Source organism: Bombina bombina, chromosome 2, assembly GCF_027579735.1.
Source record: "Bombina bombina isolate aBomBom1 chromosome 2, aBomBom1.pri, whole genome shotgun sequence".
NCBI classification, from domain to species: Eukaryota; Metazoa; Chordata; class Amphibia; order Anura; family Bombinatoridae; genus Bombina; species Bombina bombina.
Genome location: NC_069500.1, coordinates 773,862,104 through 773,883,216, shown reverse-complemented (window position 1 = coordinate 773,883,216; position 21,113 = coordinate 773,862,104). Strand labels below are relative to the sequence as shown.

The 21,113-nt window shown below is 38.5% G+C and overlaps 1 protein-coding gene across 2 annotated transcripts in view; it reads right to left on the bottom strand.

Moving 5' to 3' along the window:
* The window catches only part of ANO8 (anoctamin 8), a 308,265-nt gene that overhangs the window by 139,940 nt on the left and 147,212 nt on the right, over positions 1-21,113 (bottom strand). For both annotated transcript variants that reach the window (XM_053702928.1, XM_053702929.1), the window contains exons 5-9: positions 17,430-17,526; positions 7,731-7,847; positions 2,318-2,445; positions 1,809-1,970; positions 1,042-1,194 (exon numbers count right to left, since the gene is read on the bottom strand). In XM_053702928.1, coding sequence (XP_053558903.1) covers positions 1,042-1,194; positions 1,809-1,970; positions 2,318-2,445; positions 7,731-7,847; positions 17,430-17,526 — 657 coding nt within the window. The remainder of the gene's footprint in view (positions 1-1,041; positions 1,195-1,808; positions 1,971-2,317; positions 2,446-7,730; positions 7,848-17,429; positions 17,527-21,113) is intronic.

Sequence of the window (21,113 nt, the reverse complement as noted above, 5' to 3'; positions counted from 1 at the left end):
ATATGCACAGATCTCAACATGTTTTATGCCACTTTAAATGTTGTATACCAGTGGTCTCAAAGTATTGGCCCTGGGGCCAAATGTGAACCTCAATATAGTTTAATGTTGCCCTCCCTTGTTTATTAGGTAAATTATTAATTTGGCCCCATCAATTTTTTAGGGTTCCAAGGTGAGGTGGGAGGGGTTTTATAGACTTCTTAGGGTTTGGGAATCTTTGCCTCCACCTAGTGGTAGGGAAGAGTAATTCCCAGAAGTAATAGATTGTGGACTCAAACCACCATGAAAGAAATGAATGTATCAGGTAAGCATAAATTATAATGAACAACAGCTCAGTGGCTGAAGTATATCAGTCTTTTCCCTCCTAACAAGGTAAATCCAGTCCGAAATACCAGGCAATTATTCTCTGAACAAGGGAAATGGCAACCCCAGAAGATTGTTTCAGCCTTCTATGGGACTCGTCAATGAGGTGCAGCCATATCCCTCTAAGCACATTGGGCAAGGAGTCCACATCTGGTTTCCCCATCATCCTAAGGGAGACTTTCCCTAGGGTCATAATACAAATTCAAACCGAAAGAGAAGCAGTCTCTTTTTGTATGCATTTGTATAATGACCCTGGGGAGGTCTCCTTAAGGGTGATGGGGGAAACCAGATGTGGACTCCTTGTCCAGTGTGCTTAGAGGAATATGGCTGCACCATGCTGACGAGAACCACAGAAGGCTGAAACGATCGTCTGGGGTTGTCATGCTCTTTGCTCAGAGGAGAATTGCCTGGTATTTCGGTGCTGGACTGACCATACTCGGCAGGATCAGACTGATATACTTCAGGAAAGTTTTCCTCTGTTAAAAGCACAACTGGGCTAAAAGAGGCTGCTCCTTTGTGGTAATTCGCCATGGAACAAGCTACTGTGCTGTTGTTCATTCCTGGTAGAGCGCTTCTCTTTTTGTATGCATAAGCATAAATTATGTTTTTCATTTGGAACTGTAGAAAAGTCATTCAGGAGTGATAAAAATATCTATGGACCCAGTACACAACCACACTTACCTGCAGCTCGAAGCAAGCGAGCATCACAATGAAGACAAAACACAGACAGCACATGCAGACAGGTAGACTGACGCAGGACTGGAAAAGGAGGCGCTTCCATGGGGGGTAGTAGAATTCCTCGCAGTTTGTCACAGGACTGATTCTCTTCAAACCCTAAGAAAGGTTAATTAAATATTAAGGAAAGCTACCTGAATGAATAATTAGAAGTGAAGTGCTTTGGTATGGTGCTCCTGAGATTTTGTTTTGAGTTCAGGTAAACTATTATGATATATTAGGTTCCCGAAGAAGAAATGTTTTAAAAAAAATAATATATATTATTATTATTATTAATAATAATAATAATATTAATACTTATAATTATAATAAAAGCAGGTTGAACATAAATCAGTAACACAACCTTTAAGTATACTAGTATGTAAGAAATAGGTGGAACATTTTCTACCCAGTCATCCACTTAACTATTGAATCCCTAACTAATTCAGCCACTAAATACTTCTAGATCCCAAAACATCTATCAAGGGATCCAAAACTACATATAGCAGGATCCTGTTTGACTCATATACAGTCCACAATGCCCTTCCTGTACACTTAATTTCCACCCCCACAAAAGACTGTATAACTGCAGCTGCTGACTTCATATTCCCTGCATATCATTCTTCAAAGAAGGAGCCCTTTTGGTAAGATTTTACTATGAAAGCTACAACAATGCAACATGGAACTGAATGGTTACAGTTCAAGAAATAGTTCTTTAAACAAATATTAGTTACTCTAAACTGGGGGCGTGGCTCCTCAATAAATTCAGCAGGTGTGTCCAGTGTCCCCCACTTGTAGGCCAGCTCTGCTCCCCTCCTTTTCCATCCTTCTAGGAACAGGGTGGCCCAAACCACATTGAAAAGAGCAAAAACCACACAGCAGATGTCCCGGCTGGTCTGCAAAGAAAAAAAAGAGAGGAAAGACAAAATGAAAAAGGAAATAGGAAAGGCAGATTACAAATGCCTTTTGAATGCTAATGATTAACAGTTACAGAAATCAGCAATTTCTGTTGCGAGTGATATCCATTAACGCATCAGAGGCTGATTCTCTACTAAAATGACAGAGCCATGTTTAAAAGCTTAGTTCTTCTTAGAAGAAAAGTGACATTTTAAAGGATTGGGACTAAATTTACTAATGAAAGCGACATGCTTAATTGACATATTTAAATTAATTAATTTGACATATTTAAAGGTTCATTATAAATGCAATTTATTCATGACAACCCAAGGCCAGTCCTTCTCACCTGATCAGACTCTGTAAAAAACCACAGCATCATGCCAAAGAGGGCTGGGTAAACTAATGCAGATGTGTAGAACCCAAGCCAAGAAAAATACATGCCGACCTTCACACCAAAATAGTCACAGATCTCATCTGCATAGAAAGAAAAACAGTGAGATTGTGCATGGCAAATACTAATGTCTTCCTTAGTGTTAAGCTACACTGATCTTAAAGGGAAATTATTCATTGTAGCATGTCATTTTAGCAATAATGACCCTGCTCGGGGGCAATAGAGAGCTGGAGTAGACACGTCAAATTATCCAGTTAACATCAGCAGGCACACATCAGGACCATTAATTCTAAAATTATAGTAGTATCACTACTTGCTTTTTAAACTGTAATACACTTTAAATACTAATTATATTTACTGGTATCGCCCACTTAAAGGGACAGTGAACACCTTGTAATTACAAGACATTTTTGTTGTGTTGCTAACGAATAACATTTTAGCCAAGTCATAAAGTTTTTAAAACAAATTAACATTCTTTTTATTGCAGTTATTTTTCAATAGCCAAAATCCACCCACCATTTACCTTATTTGCAGGAGCCAATCTGGGCTTTAGTCTGCAGACAACAAGGCTAGCCACTATCATAAAGGTAGCATAAAGTACTCTGTTTTGCAGTTGTTATCAGTTAAAGCCAAAGAGTGAAATATATGGAGCAATGTAAGTGTTGAGAATTTAGCAGGGTGGATTTCAAAGTATGAGAAGTGGACATTGATCAATTGTCAGTGTTAAACTACATGAAAAGGGGGCAAAATAATTAAAATATATTGTTCTTTCATTATCCACAAATGTTATATAGCATCATGATTCTACAACCCCAATTCAGAAAAAGTTGGGAAAGTATGGAAAATGCAAAAAAAATAAAAAGGGTGAAAATTCAATTCACCCTGTACTATATTGAAAACACATTATTAACACATTATTTCATGTTTTTCTTTGTGAATTTAATATATTTTTGAAAATATACACTCATTTCAAATTTGATGACTGCAACACGTTCCAAAAAAGTTGGGACAGGGGCAATTTAGGACTAATAGCTATGTGGCAAGTTGAAATAAAAAGGTGATGTGAAACAGGTGAGGCAATCATGTAATCAGAGTATATAAGGAGCCTCCAAGGCCTAGTCCTTCAAGAGCAAGAGCCAACAGATGCGTGAGCGAAAAATCCAACACTTTAAGAACAACATTCCCCAAAGACAAATCGGTAGGATTTTGAGAATTTCACCTTCTACAGTAAAGTGCACAATATAATTAAAAGTTTCAAGGAATCTGGTCAAATCTCAGGGTGTAAAGGGCAAGGCCAAAAATCACTTCTGAATGCGCGTGGTCACCGATCCCTCAGACATCACTGTCTAAAAAACATCATGGGGCCCATTTATCAAGCTCCGGATGGAGCTTGAGGGTCCGTGTTTCTGGCGAGCCTTCTAACTCGCCAGAAACACCAGTTATGAAGCAGCGGTCTAATTCTGCTCTGAGCAGGCGGAAAGACATTGCCGCAATTCAACCCGATCGAGTACGATCGGGTTGATTGACACCTCCCTACTGGTGGCCGATTGGCCGCAAATCTGCAGGGGGTGGCGTTGCACCAGCTGCTCACAAGAGCTGCTGGTGCAATGCTGAATACGGAGAGCGTATTGCTCTCCGCATTCAGTGAGGTCTGTCGTACATGATCCGCACTGTTGGATCTGGTCCGACAGACCTTTGTTAAATAAGCCCCCATGAATCTGTAAGGGATATCCTGACATGGGCTCGGGAATACTTTGGTAAACCTTTGTCAGTCAACACCATTAACAACTGCATCCACAGCTGAAAGTTAAGGCTTTACTATGCAAAGCAGAAACCATACATCCACACTGTCCAGAAGCGCCGCAGACTTCTCTGGGCTCAGTCTCATCTGAGATGGACAGTAGCACAGTGGAATCGTGTTTTGTGGTCAGATGAGTCAACATTTCAAATAGTTTTTAAAAAAAAACAGCCGCCGTGTTCTCCAGGCCAAAGAGGAAAAGGACCATCAAAGCTGTTATCAGCGTCAGGTCGAAAAGCCAAGTTCTCTCACAGTGTAGGGTTGAGTCAGTGCCCATGGCATGGGTAACTTGCACATCTGTGAGGTCACCATTAATGCAGAAAGATATGTATACATTTTGGAGCAACATATGCTGCCATCCAGACATCGTCTTTTCCAGGGACATCCCTGCATTTTCCAGCAGGACAATGCCAACCCACATTCTGTCCTGATTACAAGCGCATGGTTGCATAAGCAGAGAGTGCGGGTGCTAGCATGGCCTGCCTGCAGTCCTGACCTGTCTATGATTGAGAATGTGTGTCGCATTATGAAGCGCAAAATAAGGCAATGAAGGCCTTGTACAGTTGCGCAGCTGAAGGCATGCGTAATGGATGAATGGGGGAAAATTCCGCTTGCTAAACTTAACCAACTGGTGTCTTCATTGCCTAAACGCTTAAAAAGTGTTATTAAAAGAAAAGGTGATGTTACACAGTGGTAAACAGTCGACTGACCAAACTTTCTTGGAATGTGTTGCAGCCATCAGATTTGAAATGAGTGTATATTTTAAAAAATACATTAAATTCACAAAGTAAAACATCAAATAATGTGTTAATAATGTGTTTTCAATATAGTACAGGGTGAATTGAATTTTCAAATTACTGTTTTTCTTTGTTTTTTGCATTTTCCATACTGTCGCAACTTTTTCGGAATTGGGGTTTTACATATCACTATATTGCCACATATCTCACAATCTGGTGTGAGGTTTAAAGAAAAAATATACTGATTAAATATATGTATAGAAATATATTTTTTTTATATAACCTAAATTATGAAGTTATACAGGGAGTGCAGAATTATTAGGCAAGTTGTATTTTTGAGGATTAATTTTATTATTGAACAACAACCATGTTCTCAATGAACCCAAAAAACATATAATACATATAATATCAAAGCTGAATAGTTTTGGAAGTAGTTTTTAGTTTGTTTTTAGTTATAGCTATTTTAGGGGGATATCTGTGTGTGCAGGTGACTATTACTGTGAATAATTATTAGGCAACTTAACAAAAAACAAATATATACCCATTTCAATTATTTATTTTTACCAGTTAAACCAATATAACATCTCAACATTCACAAATATACATTTCTGACATTCAAAAACAAAACAAAAACAAATCAGTGACCAATATAGCCACCTTTCTTTGCAAGGACACTCAAAATCCTGCTATCCATGGATTCTGTCAGTGTTTTGATCTGTTCACCATCAACATTGCGTGCAGCAGCAACCACAGCCTCCCAGACACTGTTCAGAGAGGTGTACTGTTTTCCCTCCTTGTAAATCTCACATTTGATGATGGACCACAGGTTCTCAATGGGGTTCAGATCATGTGAACAAGGAGGCCATGTCATTAGATTTTCTTCTTTTATACCCTTTCTTGCCAGCCACGCTGTGGAGTACTTGGACGCGTGTGATGGAGCATTGTCCTGCATGAAAATCATGTTTTTCTTGAAGGATGCAGACTTCTTCCTGTACCACTGCTTGAAGAAGGTGTCTTCCAGAAACTGGCAGTAGGACTGGGAGTTGAGCTTGACTCCATCCTCAACCCGAAAAGGCCCCACAAGCTCATCTTTAATGATACCAGCCCAACCCAGTACTCCACCTCCACCTTGCTGGCGTCTGAGTCGGACTGGAGCTCTCTGCCCTTTACCAATCCAGCCACAGGCCCATCCATCTGCCCCATCAAGACTCACTCTCATTTCATCAGTCCATAAAACCTTAGAAAAATCAGTCTTGAGATATTTTTTGGCCCAGTCTTGACGTTTCAGCTTGTGTGTCTTGTTCAGTTGTGGTCGTCTTATAGCCTTTATTACCTTGGCCATGTCTCTGAGTATTGCACACCTTGTGCTTTTGGGCCCTCCAGTGATGTTGCAGCTCTGAAATATGGCCAAACTGGTGGCAAGTGGCATCTTGGCAGCTGCACGCTTGACTTTTCTCAGTTCATGGGCAGTTATTTTGCGCCTTGGTTTTTCCACACGCTTCTTGCGACCCTGTTGACTATTTTGAATGAAACGCTTGATTGTTCGATGATCACACTTCAGAAGCTTTGCAATTTTAAGAGTGCTGCATCCCTCTGCAAGATATCTCACAATTTTTGACTTTTCTGAGCCTGTCAAGTCCTTCTTTTGACCCATTTTGCCAAAGGAAAGGAAGTTGCCTAATAATTATGCACACCTGAAATAGGGTGTTGATGTCATTAGACCACACCCCTTCTCATTACAGAGATGCACATCACCTAATATGCTTAATTGGTAGTAGGCTTTCGAGCCTATACAGCTTGGAGTAAGACAACATGCATAAAGAGGATGATGTGGTCAAAATACTAATTTGCCTAATAATTCTGCACTCCCTGTATGGGTGTTTAGATTTTCAGCCTACCTTCCTGTGTAAAATGTATTACAGCTTTTTTTTTATTCACTCACATTTTAGTTTGCTTATGAAGTTTGCTTATGATCACTTTAATATACAGGTACAAACCCCGTAATACAAACTGCTTGGTACCAGAAAAGTTTTGGATTTCAGAACAATTATATATTTTTATCTATAAAGTAGGACTGCTTGAAGAGGGGAAGGGACCAAGTATAAAGAACAATATATTATGTCATTTAGGTAATGTTTATTTATTTTACTTTTTTTTCAATAACACAGCTTATACATGCAATCTAAAGGTAGAATTAAATTAGTTATAAAAATGTTTATTTTTAATAGTTTCTAATAATTCTGGATCTGTGGATTTATACCTTTACTATGAATTTTACATGTAACAAAATAACTTTATATAGGAAAAATTCTGAGGACTTTACACAGAAGCTAAAGAAGAAAACTAAGCATGAAATACATCAAATTATCTTTGTCTCCAATTTAAACAATACTTCACATAGTTTATGCCTTGAAGGAACCTATATTGCACACATCATTTGTATGTATATATGTGAATATATAAATAAATAAATATATCTGAGAAGAAGCCTGCAGTCTGATGATAGGGGTAAAATCCAGAAAAGTTGGTAAAAATGGCAATGAAGTCCCTGCTATTGCTCCTTCTGAGTTTTATATGTAAGGATCATCTTGGATTGCACCCTAAGTGCTAGCTAGCCTTGTGGACATTTTGTGTGTATATATATATATATATATATTTATTTATATATATAGACAGATAGATAGATAAAATGGACTTTTTTAAACACATATTCCTTTCAGTACGGCTAGTTGAAGCAAAAAAGCACTAGACAAGTCTAATTATTTTTTTTAAATGAAAATAAAGAACTTTCCCTCCCACTTCAACCAGAAATGTCCCAAGAGTGCTGCAGTACCAAGGGGCTGCCGTTCACATACAGCCTGCACCCAGGACTTCATGAGCCGGCTCAATATCCGCTGTTCATGGACAGGAAACACTTGCTGGATGACCCCACGAGCCGTCAGCTCTGGGACTGAGAAGTATAGTGGAGAAACAAAGAAACAGATGGTGAATTAAATTTATACTTATTTACTGATACATTATGCAGTGCTGTGATGTAAAGTGGGTGCCACAGAGATGAATAAACAGTAACAAGGAATACAGATAAAGATAAAGATGGTGAAGGAATAAAGGATACACAGAAGTTGGGAGTATGATGTAAATGGATGTAAATTAATGTAAATTGAAGCTGTAGCAAAAGGAAGCGATATGAAAGATGGATGATGGGACAAACAGAGAAATGGGGGAAGGGGGATTCAAATGATTAGAGAAATAAAAACAAAAACAAACAACAGTTTACAAACATCCTTAGATGCAAGAAGTCTTATCCCCCCCCCCATCTATGTCTAATAAATAGGTAGTAACGAGAACAGTAAAATATTGGAAAATGTAAAAACATTGCAGAAAGTAATAAAAGGATGCAGTAAATGTATCTCCGCTTCTCTTTTTTCTCAGTATTGCTGATACATCAGACTGACAATTCATAGGTTGTGCTTTTACTTTACATGTTAGAGTCATTTGATATCAGCTAATAAAAGAAAGTTCATGGTGTGTATCTTACAATTCGGAGAACCATAAAATTGATATGTTGTTGGTATTTTTATACTTTGGTTCCATCCTTCCTATAAGAGATGTTTGGTGGTTATAAATTTAAAAAAAAATTACAAACTTACTTTAGCTAAAAAAACAACAACATATGACTACAAATGCACCTATAGTGGACTTTGCCTTTTCAGTAAGCTATATTGATTAATACATTTAGGTCCCAGTGACTAATGTGAGAAATTATCATTCAATATCTTATTCTGTGCACCCAACTGAAGTATGTAAGACAGCTGCAAAAAAAACAAGTTCCTTTTTTTTCTGTATGGTCATTGTAAGAGGGACGTTTGCCTTATAGGCTAGAATGTATCAGTAAGATGATTTGATTTTCTAATAGTAGATGAGGTTGAAAAAAGACAGAAGTCCTTTAAGTTCAACCTATACAAATCCTACTTGATTTACAATAAAGCTCCTATTGAGATTAAATTAATACAATTATAAAGCTGACCCATTTACTACAAACAATCATATTTATTAATTCTGTTTCTAGCCAGAAATGTATTTTAGCCATTTTTAAATGTATGTAAGGTATCGGCATTTACTATCTCCTTAGGCAATAAGTTCCACAATTTGATTGCTCTTACAGTGAAAAAATGTTTACATTGCTGGAGATTAAGCCTCCTTTCTTCCAGCCTTAAGTGACCTCTTGTCAGAAAAAATTACCTTGAAATCGACAGAGCTTTCACCAACTCTGTATTCGGGCTTTGAATATACTTACAGTATCTCACAAAAGTGAGTACACCCCTTACATTTTTGTAAATATTTTATTATATCTTTTCATGTGACAACACTGACGAAATGACACCTTGCTACAATGTAAAGTATTGAGTGTACAGCCTGTATAACAGTGTAAATTTGCTGTCCCCTCAAAATAACTCAACACACAGTCATTAATGTCTAAACCGTTGGCAACAAAAGTGAATACACCTCTAAGTGGAAATGTCCAAACTGGGCCCAAAGTGTCAATATTTTGTGTGGCCACCATTATTTTCCAGCACTGCCTTAACACTCTTGGGCATGGAGTTCACCAGAGCTTCACCGGTTGCCACTGGAGTCCTCTTCCACTCCTCCATGACGGCATTACAGAGCTGGGGAATGTTAAGAGACCTTGCGCTCCCCCACCTTCCTTTTGAGGATGTCCCACAGATGCTCAATAGGGTTTAGGTCCATCATCACCAGTCCATCACCTTTACCCTTAGCTTCTTTAGCAAGGCAGTGGTCGCCTTGGAGGTGTATTTGAGGTCATTATCATGTTGGAATACTGCCCTGCTGCCCAGTCTCCAAAGGGAGGGGATCATGCTCTGCTTCAGTATGTCACAGTACATGTTGGCATTAATGATTCCCTCAATGAACTGTAGCTTCCCAGTGCCAGCAGCACTCATGCAGGCCCAGACCACCATGACACTCCCACCACCATGCTTGACTGTAGGAAAGACACACTTGTCTTTGTACTCCTCACCTGGTTGCCTCTACACACACTTGACACCATCTAAAACAAATAAGTATCTTGGTCTCATTGGAACACAGGACATGGTTCCAGTAATCCATGACCTTAGTCTGCTTGTCTTCAGCAAACTGTTTGCAGGCTTTCTTGTGCATCATCTTTAGTAGAGGCTTCCTTCTGGGACAACAGCCATGCAGACCAATTTGATGCTATGTGCAGCGTATGGTCTGAGCACTGACAGGCTGACCCCCCACCCCTTCAACCTCTGCAGCAATGCTGGCAACACTCATATGTCTATTTCCCAAAGACAACTTCTGGATATGAAGCTGAGCACGTGCACTCTTTGGTCGACCATGTTGAGGCCTGTTCTAAGTGGAACCTGTCCTGTGAAACCGCTGTATGGTCTTGCCCACTGTGCTGCAGCTCAGTTTCAGGGTCTTGGCAATCTTCTTATAGCCTAGGCCATCTTTATGTAGAGCAACAATCCTTTTTTTCAGATCCTCAGAGAGTTCTTTGCCATGAGGTGCCATGTTGAACTTCCAGTGACTAGTATGAGAGAGTGTAAGAGCGATAACACCAAATGTAACACACCTGCGATCTTGTAACACTAACGAGTCACATGACACCGGGGAGGGAAAATGGCTAATTGGGCCCAATTAGGACATTTCCACTTAGGGGTTTACTCACTTTTGTTGCCAACGGTTTAGACATTAATGGCTGTGTGTTGAGTTATTTTGATGGGACAGCAAATTTACACTTTTATACAGGCTGTACACTCACTACTTTACATTGTAGCAAAGTGTCATTTCTTCAGTGTTGTCACATGAAAAGATATAATAAACTATTTATAAAAATGTGAGGGGTGTACTCACTTTTGTGAGATACTGTATATAAAGTAATGATTTCACCTGTCAAGCGCCTTTTTTTTCTAGATAAAACAGACCAAGTTTAGCTAACCTCTTCTCATAATCTAAATTATCCATTCCCCTTTTTTGTGGCCCTTCTCTGAAAGTTTTCTAATTACGCAATTTCCTTTTTTGAAATTGGTCCCCAGAACTGCACTCCATATTTAAGATGAGGTCTTATCAGGGATTTATATAGCGAAATAATTATATTTTCCTCTCTTACATCAATGCCTCTTGTAATACATGCTAGTATCTTATTAGCCTTAGAAGCTGCTGCCCTGTATTGCAAACTAAATCTTAGCTTGTTATCTATAAATACACCCAAATATATTGCTTTTTAATCCTTCTACCAAGTCATTAATACAATATTAAAAGAGCAGGGCCCAGTACTGATCCCTATGAGACTCCACTAATTACTTTTGTCCAATCTGAGTATGATCCATTTACTACTACTCTTTGCTTTCTGTCTTTTATTCAGTTATTTATAGTTATCTATTCAGTTATTTATCTATGAGCTTACATTCAACTATTCCCAGTCCCTTAATTTTGTACAATAATCTCTCATGTGGCACTGTATCAAAAGCCTTTGCAAAATCAACTGATTCCCCTTTATCTTACTTTTTATCTATATTCTTACTTACTTCCTCATATTATCTAATTAGATTAATTTGACATGATCTAGTTCTCATACAACTATGCTGATTTGAACTCATAATCTTGTTTACACAAATATACTCATTAATATAATCCCTTTTAATCGCTTCCAGTATCTTCCCCACTACCAATGTCAGACTTACTGGTCTATACTTCCTGGATCAGTCCTACTTCCCTTTTTAAAAAGTGACACTCCATCAGCTTTATACCAGTCTTGGGGTACTATGACTGAGGATAATGGCTATAACAGTGCTAAGTTCCTTTAGAACCATTGGACTAAGAGTTTTATTTACCTTAATATCCCAGAGGCAGAACTTTTTTTTTCACTCTCTGCGATGAGATTTTTTTAGTGAAAATTTTTCTGCAGGTCACTTTGAAATTAAATTAAAAAAAAAAACATAATTTATGCTTACCAGATAAATTCCTTTCCTTCCTGGCAGGGAGAGTCTACAACTTCATTCCTTACTGTTGGGAATAGAACACCTGGCCACCAGGAGGTGGCAAAGACACCCCAGTTCTTGTGAACTACTTGTGCAATGCCGCACCCTGTGGATTCGAGGCCAATCGGGGGTGTCAATCAGCCCGATCGTATAGGATCGGGCGGATTGAAGACCGCAGCCCCAGAGGCAGCGGACCAGTTATGGAGCAGCGGTCTTTAGACCGCTGCTTCATAACTGCTGTTTCCAGAGAGCCTCAAGGCTCACGCGGAAACAGGGGCATCAAGCTACATTCGGAGATTGATAATGGCCCTTAAGCGTTCAATCTCCACGCAGTCAGCCTCAGAGAATCTAGATTTTGATGAACGAAGGGACCCTGTATCAGCAGTTCTCTGCGTCAAGGTAACCTCCACTGAGGAGATAAGGACATCCCTACCAGAAGCTTGCAACGTCTCTGATCTGTGAGGAATATTCTCTATTATTGTCCCTAGGAAAATCACTCTTGTACATGGAGTAAGAGAACTCTTTTCCAAGTTTATCTTCCTATAGTGACGAAAGGCAAAGAATGACTGGGGGATAGGGGAAGTGGGAGGGATATTTAAGCCTTTGGCTGAGGTGTCTTTGCCTCCTCCTGGTGGCCAGGTGTTGTATTCCCAACAGTAAGGAATTAAGTTGTGGACTCTCCCTGCCGTATGGAAGTAAAAGGCTGTTTACACTAAGGCACCAACTTAATTGCACTGTGATGATTATTTGGAGACTAAAGCAATTTTTTAAGTTTTATAATATATTGCAGCAACTGAAAATGTAATTGCAGAATAGCAGCAGAAAAAATAAAATGCAATGTTTTTAGAATGTCCCTTAAAGAAATTTCGGGTAGATTACGAGTTTTGCGGTGAGCTGAAAAAGCAGCGTTAACAGGTCCTAACGCTGCTTTTTCACTACTGCTGCTATTACGAGTCTTGCAGGTTTAGGGGCACCGCATACTTTTTTGGCCTTACCGCAAACTGACTTATGTAAACTTCGTTAAGTCTTATGAGTCTGTCCTGGGAGGCCAAAAAGTGAGTGGTACACCCTCTACCTCCAAGAATCCTAACGCATTCTAAAGTCAGTAGTTAAGAGATTTAGGGTACAACGCCGTAGCGTAAAAGTGTTACAAAGTACACTAACACCCATAAACTACCTATTAACCCCTAAACCGAGGCCCTCCCACATCGCAAACACTATAATAAAAATTTGAACCCCTAATCTGCCGCTCCGGACATCGCCGCCACCCCCAAGGCAGAACATACAGTGATCTGAGATGTCATCGCAGAAAATGCAGAATGTCTGCAGAAAGAACAGGACACATGCAGGAACCGTTAGGGCTTGAACTTTGTAGTGCTGCTCCACATTAGACAGTTCTCTTCAAACAGAGCTGTGCTCTGGTTGAAGTGTATAAGTTTTTCTTAACACAGTGCATCCAGAGCAAAGTTCTGTTTGAAGTGAGCAGTCAAAGATGCAGTAGCGCTGCAAAGCAGCAGCAGCACATTGCTTGTTTACTGGCTCTCAGAGATTTTTTCAAACCCGCCCCCTAGCCTTTCCCAGTCTGCAAAATTGTTTATTCTGAATTTTAAAATGTCTTTTTTGTATGCAGCTAATTTGCAATGCAACTATATTATAAAGCATTAAAAATTGCTTTATTCTTCAGTTAACCAACACATTGCAGTTGAACTGGTGCATTAGTGTAACTGTCTAATTTAAAATATAATTTTATTTAAAAATGACCCGCAGAAAAATTTTTACTAAAAAAAATCTCATCGCAGAAAGTGAAGAAAAGTTCTGCCTCTGGGGCCGCCACTAGAATAAACATATTAACCCCTAAACTGCCACACTCCCGCCTCGCAAACACTAGTTAAATAATTTGAACCCCTAATCTGCCGCCCCTAACATCGCTGCCACCTACATTATACGTATTAACCCCTAATCTGCCACCCCAAACGTCGCCGCCACTATATTAAATTTATTAACCCCTAAACCTAAGTCTAACCCTAACACCTCCTAACTTAAATATAATTAAAATAAATCTAAAAATCACAAAAAAAACCCACCAAATTACAGAAAATAAAAAACAAATTAAATATCTTTAAAATAATTACACCTAATCTAACAGCCCTATCAAAATAAAAAAAGCCCCCCCCCAAAATAAATAAAAATCCTAGCCTAAACTAAACTACCAATAGCCCTTAAAAGGGCCCTTTGAGGGGCATTGCCCCAAAGAAATCAGCTCTTTTTCCTGTAAAAAAAATACAAACAGCCCCCCCAACAGTAAAACCTACCACCCACACAACCAACCCCCCAAATAAAATACTAACTAAAAAAACCTAAGCTCCCCATTGCCCTGAAAAGGGCATTTGGATGGGCATTGCCCTTAAAAGGGCATTTAGCTCTATTGCTGGCCCAAAGCCCTAACCTAAAAAATAAACCCACCCAATACACCCTTAAAATATCCTAACACTAACCCCCTGAAGATTCACTTACCGGGAGAAGTCTTCATCCAAGTGGCAAGATGTCTTCAACAAAGTCGGCAGAAGTGGTCCTCCAGATGGGCAGAAGTGGTCCTCCAGACGGGCAGAAGTCTTCATCCAGACGGCATCTTCTATCTTCATCCTTCCGGCGCGGAACGGGTCCTTCTTCAAAGCATCCGATGCGGAGCATCCTCTTCAAACAACGTCTTCTTGCTGAATGAATATCTCTTTAAGTGACGTCTTCCAAAATGGCGTCCCTTAGATTCTGATTGGCTGATAGAATTCTATCAGCCAATCGGAATTAAGGTAGAAAAAATCCTATTGGCTGATTGGATCAGCTAATAGGATTGAACTTCAATCCTATTGGCTGATCCAATCAGCCAATAGGATTGAGCTCGCATTCTATTGGCTGTTCCAATCAGCCAATGGAATGCAAGCTCAATCCTATTGGCTGATCCAATCAGCCAATAGGATTTTTTCTACCTTAATTCCGATTGGCTGATAGAATTCTATCAGCCAATCGGAATCTAAGGGACGCCATCTTGGATGACGTCACTTAAAGAGATATTCATTCAGCAAGAAGACGTCGTTTGAAGAGGATGCTCCGCGTCGGATGTCTTGGAGATGGACCCGCTCCGCGCCGGAAGGATGAAGATAGAAGATGCCATCTGGATGAAGACTTCTACCCGTCTGGAGTACCACTTCTGCCCATCTGGAGGACCACTTCTGCCGGCTTCGTTGAGGACATATTGCCGCTTGGATGAAGACTTCTCCCGGTAAGTGAATCTTCGGGGGTTAGTGTTAGGATTTTTTTAAAGGTTGTATTGAGTGGGTTTATTTTTTAGGTTAGGGCTTTGGGCCTGCAATAGAGCCAAATGCCCTTTTAAGGGCAATGCCCATCCAAATGCTCTTTTCAGGGCAATGGGGAGCTTAGGTTTTTTTAGTTAGTATTTTATTTGGGGGGTTGGTTATGTGGGTGGTAGGTTTTACTGTTGGGGGGGTTGTTTGTATTTTTTTTACAGGAAAAAGAGCTGATTTCTTTGGGGCAATGCCCTGCAAAAGGTCTTTATGGGCTATTGGAAGTTTAGTTTAGGCTAGGGTTTTTTTTATTTTGGGGGGCTTTTTTATTTTGACAGGGCTATTAGATTAGGTGTAATTAGTTTAAAGATCTGTAATTTGTTTTTTATTTTCTGTAATTTAGTGGGGGGGGGGGGTTGTGATTTAGCTAATTTAATTGTATTTAATGTAGGTAATTTATTTAATTGTAGTGTAGTGTTAGGTGTTATTGTAACTTAGGTTAGGTTTTATTTTACAGGAAATTTTGTATTTATTTTAGCTTGGTAGTTATTAAATAGTTAATAACTATTTAATAACTATTCTACCTAGTTAAAATAAATGCACACTTGCCTGTAAAATAAAAATAAACCCTAAGCTAGCTACAATGTAACTATTAGTTATATTGTAGCTAGCTTAGGGTTTATTTTACAGGCAAGTATTTAGTTTTAAATAGGAATAATTTAGTTAATGATAGTAATTTTATTTAGATTTATTTAAATTATATTTCAATTAGGGGGTGTTAGGGTTAGACTTAGGTTTAGGGGTTAATAAATTTAATATAGTGGCAGCAACGTTGGGGGCGGCAGATTAGGGGTTAATAAGTGTAGGTAGGTTGCGGCGACACTGGGGGCAGCAAATTAGGGGTTCATAAGTATAATGTAGGTGGCGGCGATGTCCGGAGCGGCAGATTAGGGGTTAATAAGTATAATACAGGTGTCGGTGATGTCGGGGGAGGCAGATTAGGGGTTAATAAGTGTAAGATTAGGGGTGTTTAGACTCGGGGGTTCATGTTAGGGTGTTAGGTGTAAACATAAATGTGTTTCCCCATAGGAATCAATGGGGCTGCGTTACTGAGTTTTACGCTGCTTTTTTGCAGGTGTTAGACTTTTTCTCAGCTGGCTCTCCCCATTGATGTCTATGGGGAAATCGTGCACGAGCACGTACAAACATCTCACAGCTGACTTAAGCAGCGCTGGTTTTGGAGTGAGATATGGAGCAAAATTTTGCTCTACGCTCACTTCTTGCCTTTTAACGCCGGGTTTGTAAAAACCTGTAATACCAGCGCTGTAGGTAAGTGAGCAGTAAGAAAAAACTGCTCGTTAGCACCACATATCTCCTAACGCAAAACTCGTAATCTGGCCGTTTGTTTCTTTTGCTCTTTAATTATAAGATAAACATGCAGTAATAAAAATGTGCATTGCTCATAAGAATGACTTTGCAGACTGGAAAAGGCTAGGAGGCTGGGTTGAAAAATAACTGAGACAGTCATCAATCAATGCGCTGCAACTTTGTGCTGGTGCTCCATATTTTACTGTACTCTTCAAACAGCTCTGCAGCCAGAGCACAGTGCTGTTTGAAGAGAAAACCTGATGTGGCGCAGCGCTGCAGAATTAGTTCCCATGAAGTTGCATATATCCTGTTCTTTCTGCAGACCTGCTTTATTTTCTGTGATGAAATCTCAGATCACAGCATGTTTTGCCCTGGGGCTTAATATTATTGAGTATTTTTTTCCTGATAATATCTAGAGATAACCCAGTTATTGGTATTTGTTTGTATGTTCTGGATTGTTTCACTGTCTCTCACATTAGTATCTTTAGCTGTCATTTATAACATGGTGTCTAATATAGAACACTTGCACCAATAACCTCTCCCATAACTTTTCATTAGTCAACCATGCAGTTCACTCAGATAAAAACTTCTCACACCACATTTATTTTCTTATGCACCTTGCTAGCCAAGTATGGATAAATTAGTTTGTTTTAATAAAATGATGCATAGAATAAAATAGGAACTGGAGAAGCTTGATAGAATATTCCAGTATTAGTGAATTCAGATGGATGACCAAACCCACACAAGATTGTCAGAGTGTGACATTAACTTATTCATGTATATTTGTAGCTGTATACTAAGTGCTACATAAGCATTATGTGTGGTTATTAAGATCTTACTCACTGATTGGCTGCCCCTCCAGGAAGTGGATATTGTGCAGAGATTCCCCCTGTTTGGCTCGGAGGTTTTCCATCCAGTACCTGATAATGCTCTGGCGTTCCTATAAAATTAAGAGAGTTTCTAAGAGTTCTTACCACTGTGGTATCATTATTATCAGTTATTTGTAGAGTGCCAACAGATTCCATAGCACTATAATCATATATTCATCTGTGCACAGTCCATTTAGCTGTAATAGGTTAAAAGTTTGTTTTTTCTTTATTTAATTGTTGAACCACGTTATTTTTCACTTAAGATAACTAAAGCATTTTCTATATATTTATTTTCCGCACATAAATGTTTCCCATCAGTATAACTCAGAACTCAGTAAAAAAATCACATCTAAAATATTTCCAAAACACTTTCTAAAGCAATTTCTAAATGCTCATTCAGGCTTTCCCTATAACTCATAAACCAACTGTTGTTACATCTCCATATAACACCTTCCCTAACTCATAAAAGGCCTGATGATCAAATACTTTCAGATTTTTTTTAGACAGTATATTGTAATGTAGATAACCCTCCATCACATACAGAACCCTGCACAGTGAAATAAACAGCTCTCAAGCCAAAAATTGGGTTTTTAAAAACATAATTTATTCTTACGTGATAAATTAATTTCTTTCTTGGTGGTGATAGTCCAAGAGAATCCTCACTTGTGGGAATTCATCACCAGGAGGAGGCAAAGACACCCTACAACAAAGCTTTAAGTATCTCTCCTACTTCCCTATCCCTCCCAGTAGTACATATAGCCAAGGATAGGAGGAAGAAGTAAGAAAGATAGCAGGGTAAAGAGGTGCAAAATACAAATGCCGCCAACTAATAAAAAATGAGTGGGTTCATGGACTATCACCACTAAGAAAGAAAGGAGTTTATCAGGTAAGAATAAATTATGTTTTCTTTCAATGGTAGTGTTAGTCCACGATAATCCTTACTTGTGGAAACTAATAGCTGTGGAATCAACAAAGGAAAACGTGTGGGAAAGAAGGAAAGGCAGGCACCTATTTATCAGGAACCACCACCTGAAGGACCTTCCTTACAAAAACTGTCTCCACTGAGACAAACATCTAAAAAAGTATTGGAAAGTATGAAAACAGCAGCAAGCTGCAACCTTGAATTGTGTTCTACTGAAACCTCATTCTTGACACCAAATAAGAAGCAAGTGTAACAGAAGCTGTCTTCTGGCACTTAGGATAACTGTAAAATGCAACAAGCAAGAGAGAAGACTGCTCACAATTCTTCATAGCCCTTAAATAAATAAAAAATAACTGTATAACATTAAAACACCTCTGGCAATGATTCAAATGAATACTGGGTTTTTATATACAGGTCATTTACAGAATAAACAGTTTAACTGAGCAACTTCTAGCATGAACTCAGCTGAAATACTATACTGCTGTACACTTGCTAAATACTGCATTAAACACATACATTGTGTAACTGTAAAAAATGGCTATGATATACACTTGCTTATGTACTTACTAAAAGCCTACAGGCTATGTGACATTGCAGACATGTACCCAGCCTGCCACACTAAGAGTGCATCTTCATGGCTAGACAGGAGGAGGCTAAGGAACTTTCCTGCGACATCCGTCGCAGGCTTGTGACCACAATTCCTAAGAGGAGATTTACATTGCACAGACAGTACTCTCCTTTGTCCCTCTCTTACAGGAACTATCTATTGAGGAAAATTTGTGGGATAAATATTGCTGTAATTCTTCAATAACTTCTGAACACCTCTATCCTTCCTTTCTCCTTACCTGTTGTAGTGTGTCTTTTGCCACTTCCTTGTGGCCAGGAGATGAATTCCCATAAGTAAGGATTCTCGTGGACTATTACCACCTTAGAAAGCAATTATTTTTAAGGGACCACTCCTTACTGATGAGACATCTTAGATCAGGGAAGAGCTTTGTATCATCGGCCCAAAACCTCTATCTAAACCTCCTAGCATGACAAAATGTTCCATTGAACTTGAATTGTTATTGGTTACACTGACCCTTAAAATGATGCACATAGAATGGCTTTGAAATGCTGCAGAACCAAATGGCAAACATTCCAAATGCCAACTTATAATAATATCAACAAAAACATGACAGCATTTATAATGTGGTTTGACAATGCATATTAGGATTGTGGTTAAATGCTTGGTTACTAGATGTCTACTCTGGTAACCAAGGGGTTAAATGATTATTTCCTCTCCAAGATTATGTTTTAAATGTTGCTGTTTATAAGTCAAAATTAGTATAATGTCAACAATTGCTTTATTCACTGTTTGTGGCAGTGTCATTTCAAAGCTGTGCACGTTATAGACAATAATGTTGCTTGAAATGTTTTGACACTTAGATATACTAAGTCCATAGGAATTACTTTAAAGCAAGTCTTAACACATTAAAGGGACACTTTCATTATTCAGATAGAGCATGCAATTTTAAACAACTTTCCAATTTATTTCCATTAAAAAAAAAGGTGCACAGTCTTTTTATATTTAATTTAATTAATTAAAGTCACCAGCTCCTACTGAGCATGTGCAAGAATTCACAGAATAAGCGTATATGCATTTGTGATTGGCTGATGGCTGTCAGTGATTGGCTGATGGCTGTCACATGGTACAGGTGGAGTGTAAATAAACATAACTTTTAAAATGGTCAGAAAAAAAATCTACTATTCATTTGAAGTTCAGACTAAGCGCTATTGCACTGTCTTGTTATCTCGCATTTGTTGCTTATGCAAATCTACTGTGTTGACTGGTCCTTTAATTATTAGTTCTAGATATATTAGTATGTTATAATTAAAAAGTTACATTTTAATCAATACTATTCTTGTTAGCTACAAAACTAATAAGTTAAAGGGAAATGAAACCCCAAAATTTTCTTTTGCGATTCAGACAGAGCATACCATTATCAAAAAGTTTCCAATTTACTTCTATTATCAAATTTGCTTTGTTCCCATGATATTCTATGTTTAAAGGGACATTAAACACTAAATACATGCTAGATAGAATGATGCATTGAAAGAAAAGATTAGTCCATGACTAACATGTAGATGTATTTTTTAAAGTTTCATTAGTTGTTTAAAAAGTGACAAAATAAGTATAAAGTTTTAGTGTCTATAAAACACTGGGAGCTGCCATCTTGTAACTTGTGTTACCTTCTCTGCTGTGGCCAATTAGGGTCAGTTATAAATAGAACACTAGAGTGTGCAGCCAATGGTTGTGCTGGATTTAACAGTGTTCTGCACTTCCATTTCTAACAGGAACTGAAATGCTCACAATTTCAGAATGGAATTACAGGCAAAGAGGAAAAAATAAATAATGAAAGTATATTGCAGAGTTGTTTTTCTATATACAATTTATCATTTTATATTACCATCTTAAAGTGTTTAATGTCCCTTTAAGAGATACCTCAGTAGGCATCTCAAGCACTACATGGCAGGAAATAGTGCTGCCATCTAGTGCTCTTGCAAATAGATAACATTCTTGCACAATTGTTGCCATATAGTGCTCCCGAAATGGGCAGGCTCCTAAGCTTATATCCCTGCGTTTCAACCAAAGATACTTAGAGAACAAAGATAAATTGATACTTTTTAGGGTTTCATATCCCTTTAATGTGTTAAGTCTTGCTTTGAATTTATTTCTATGGACCTATTATACGG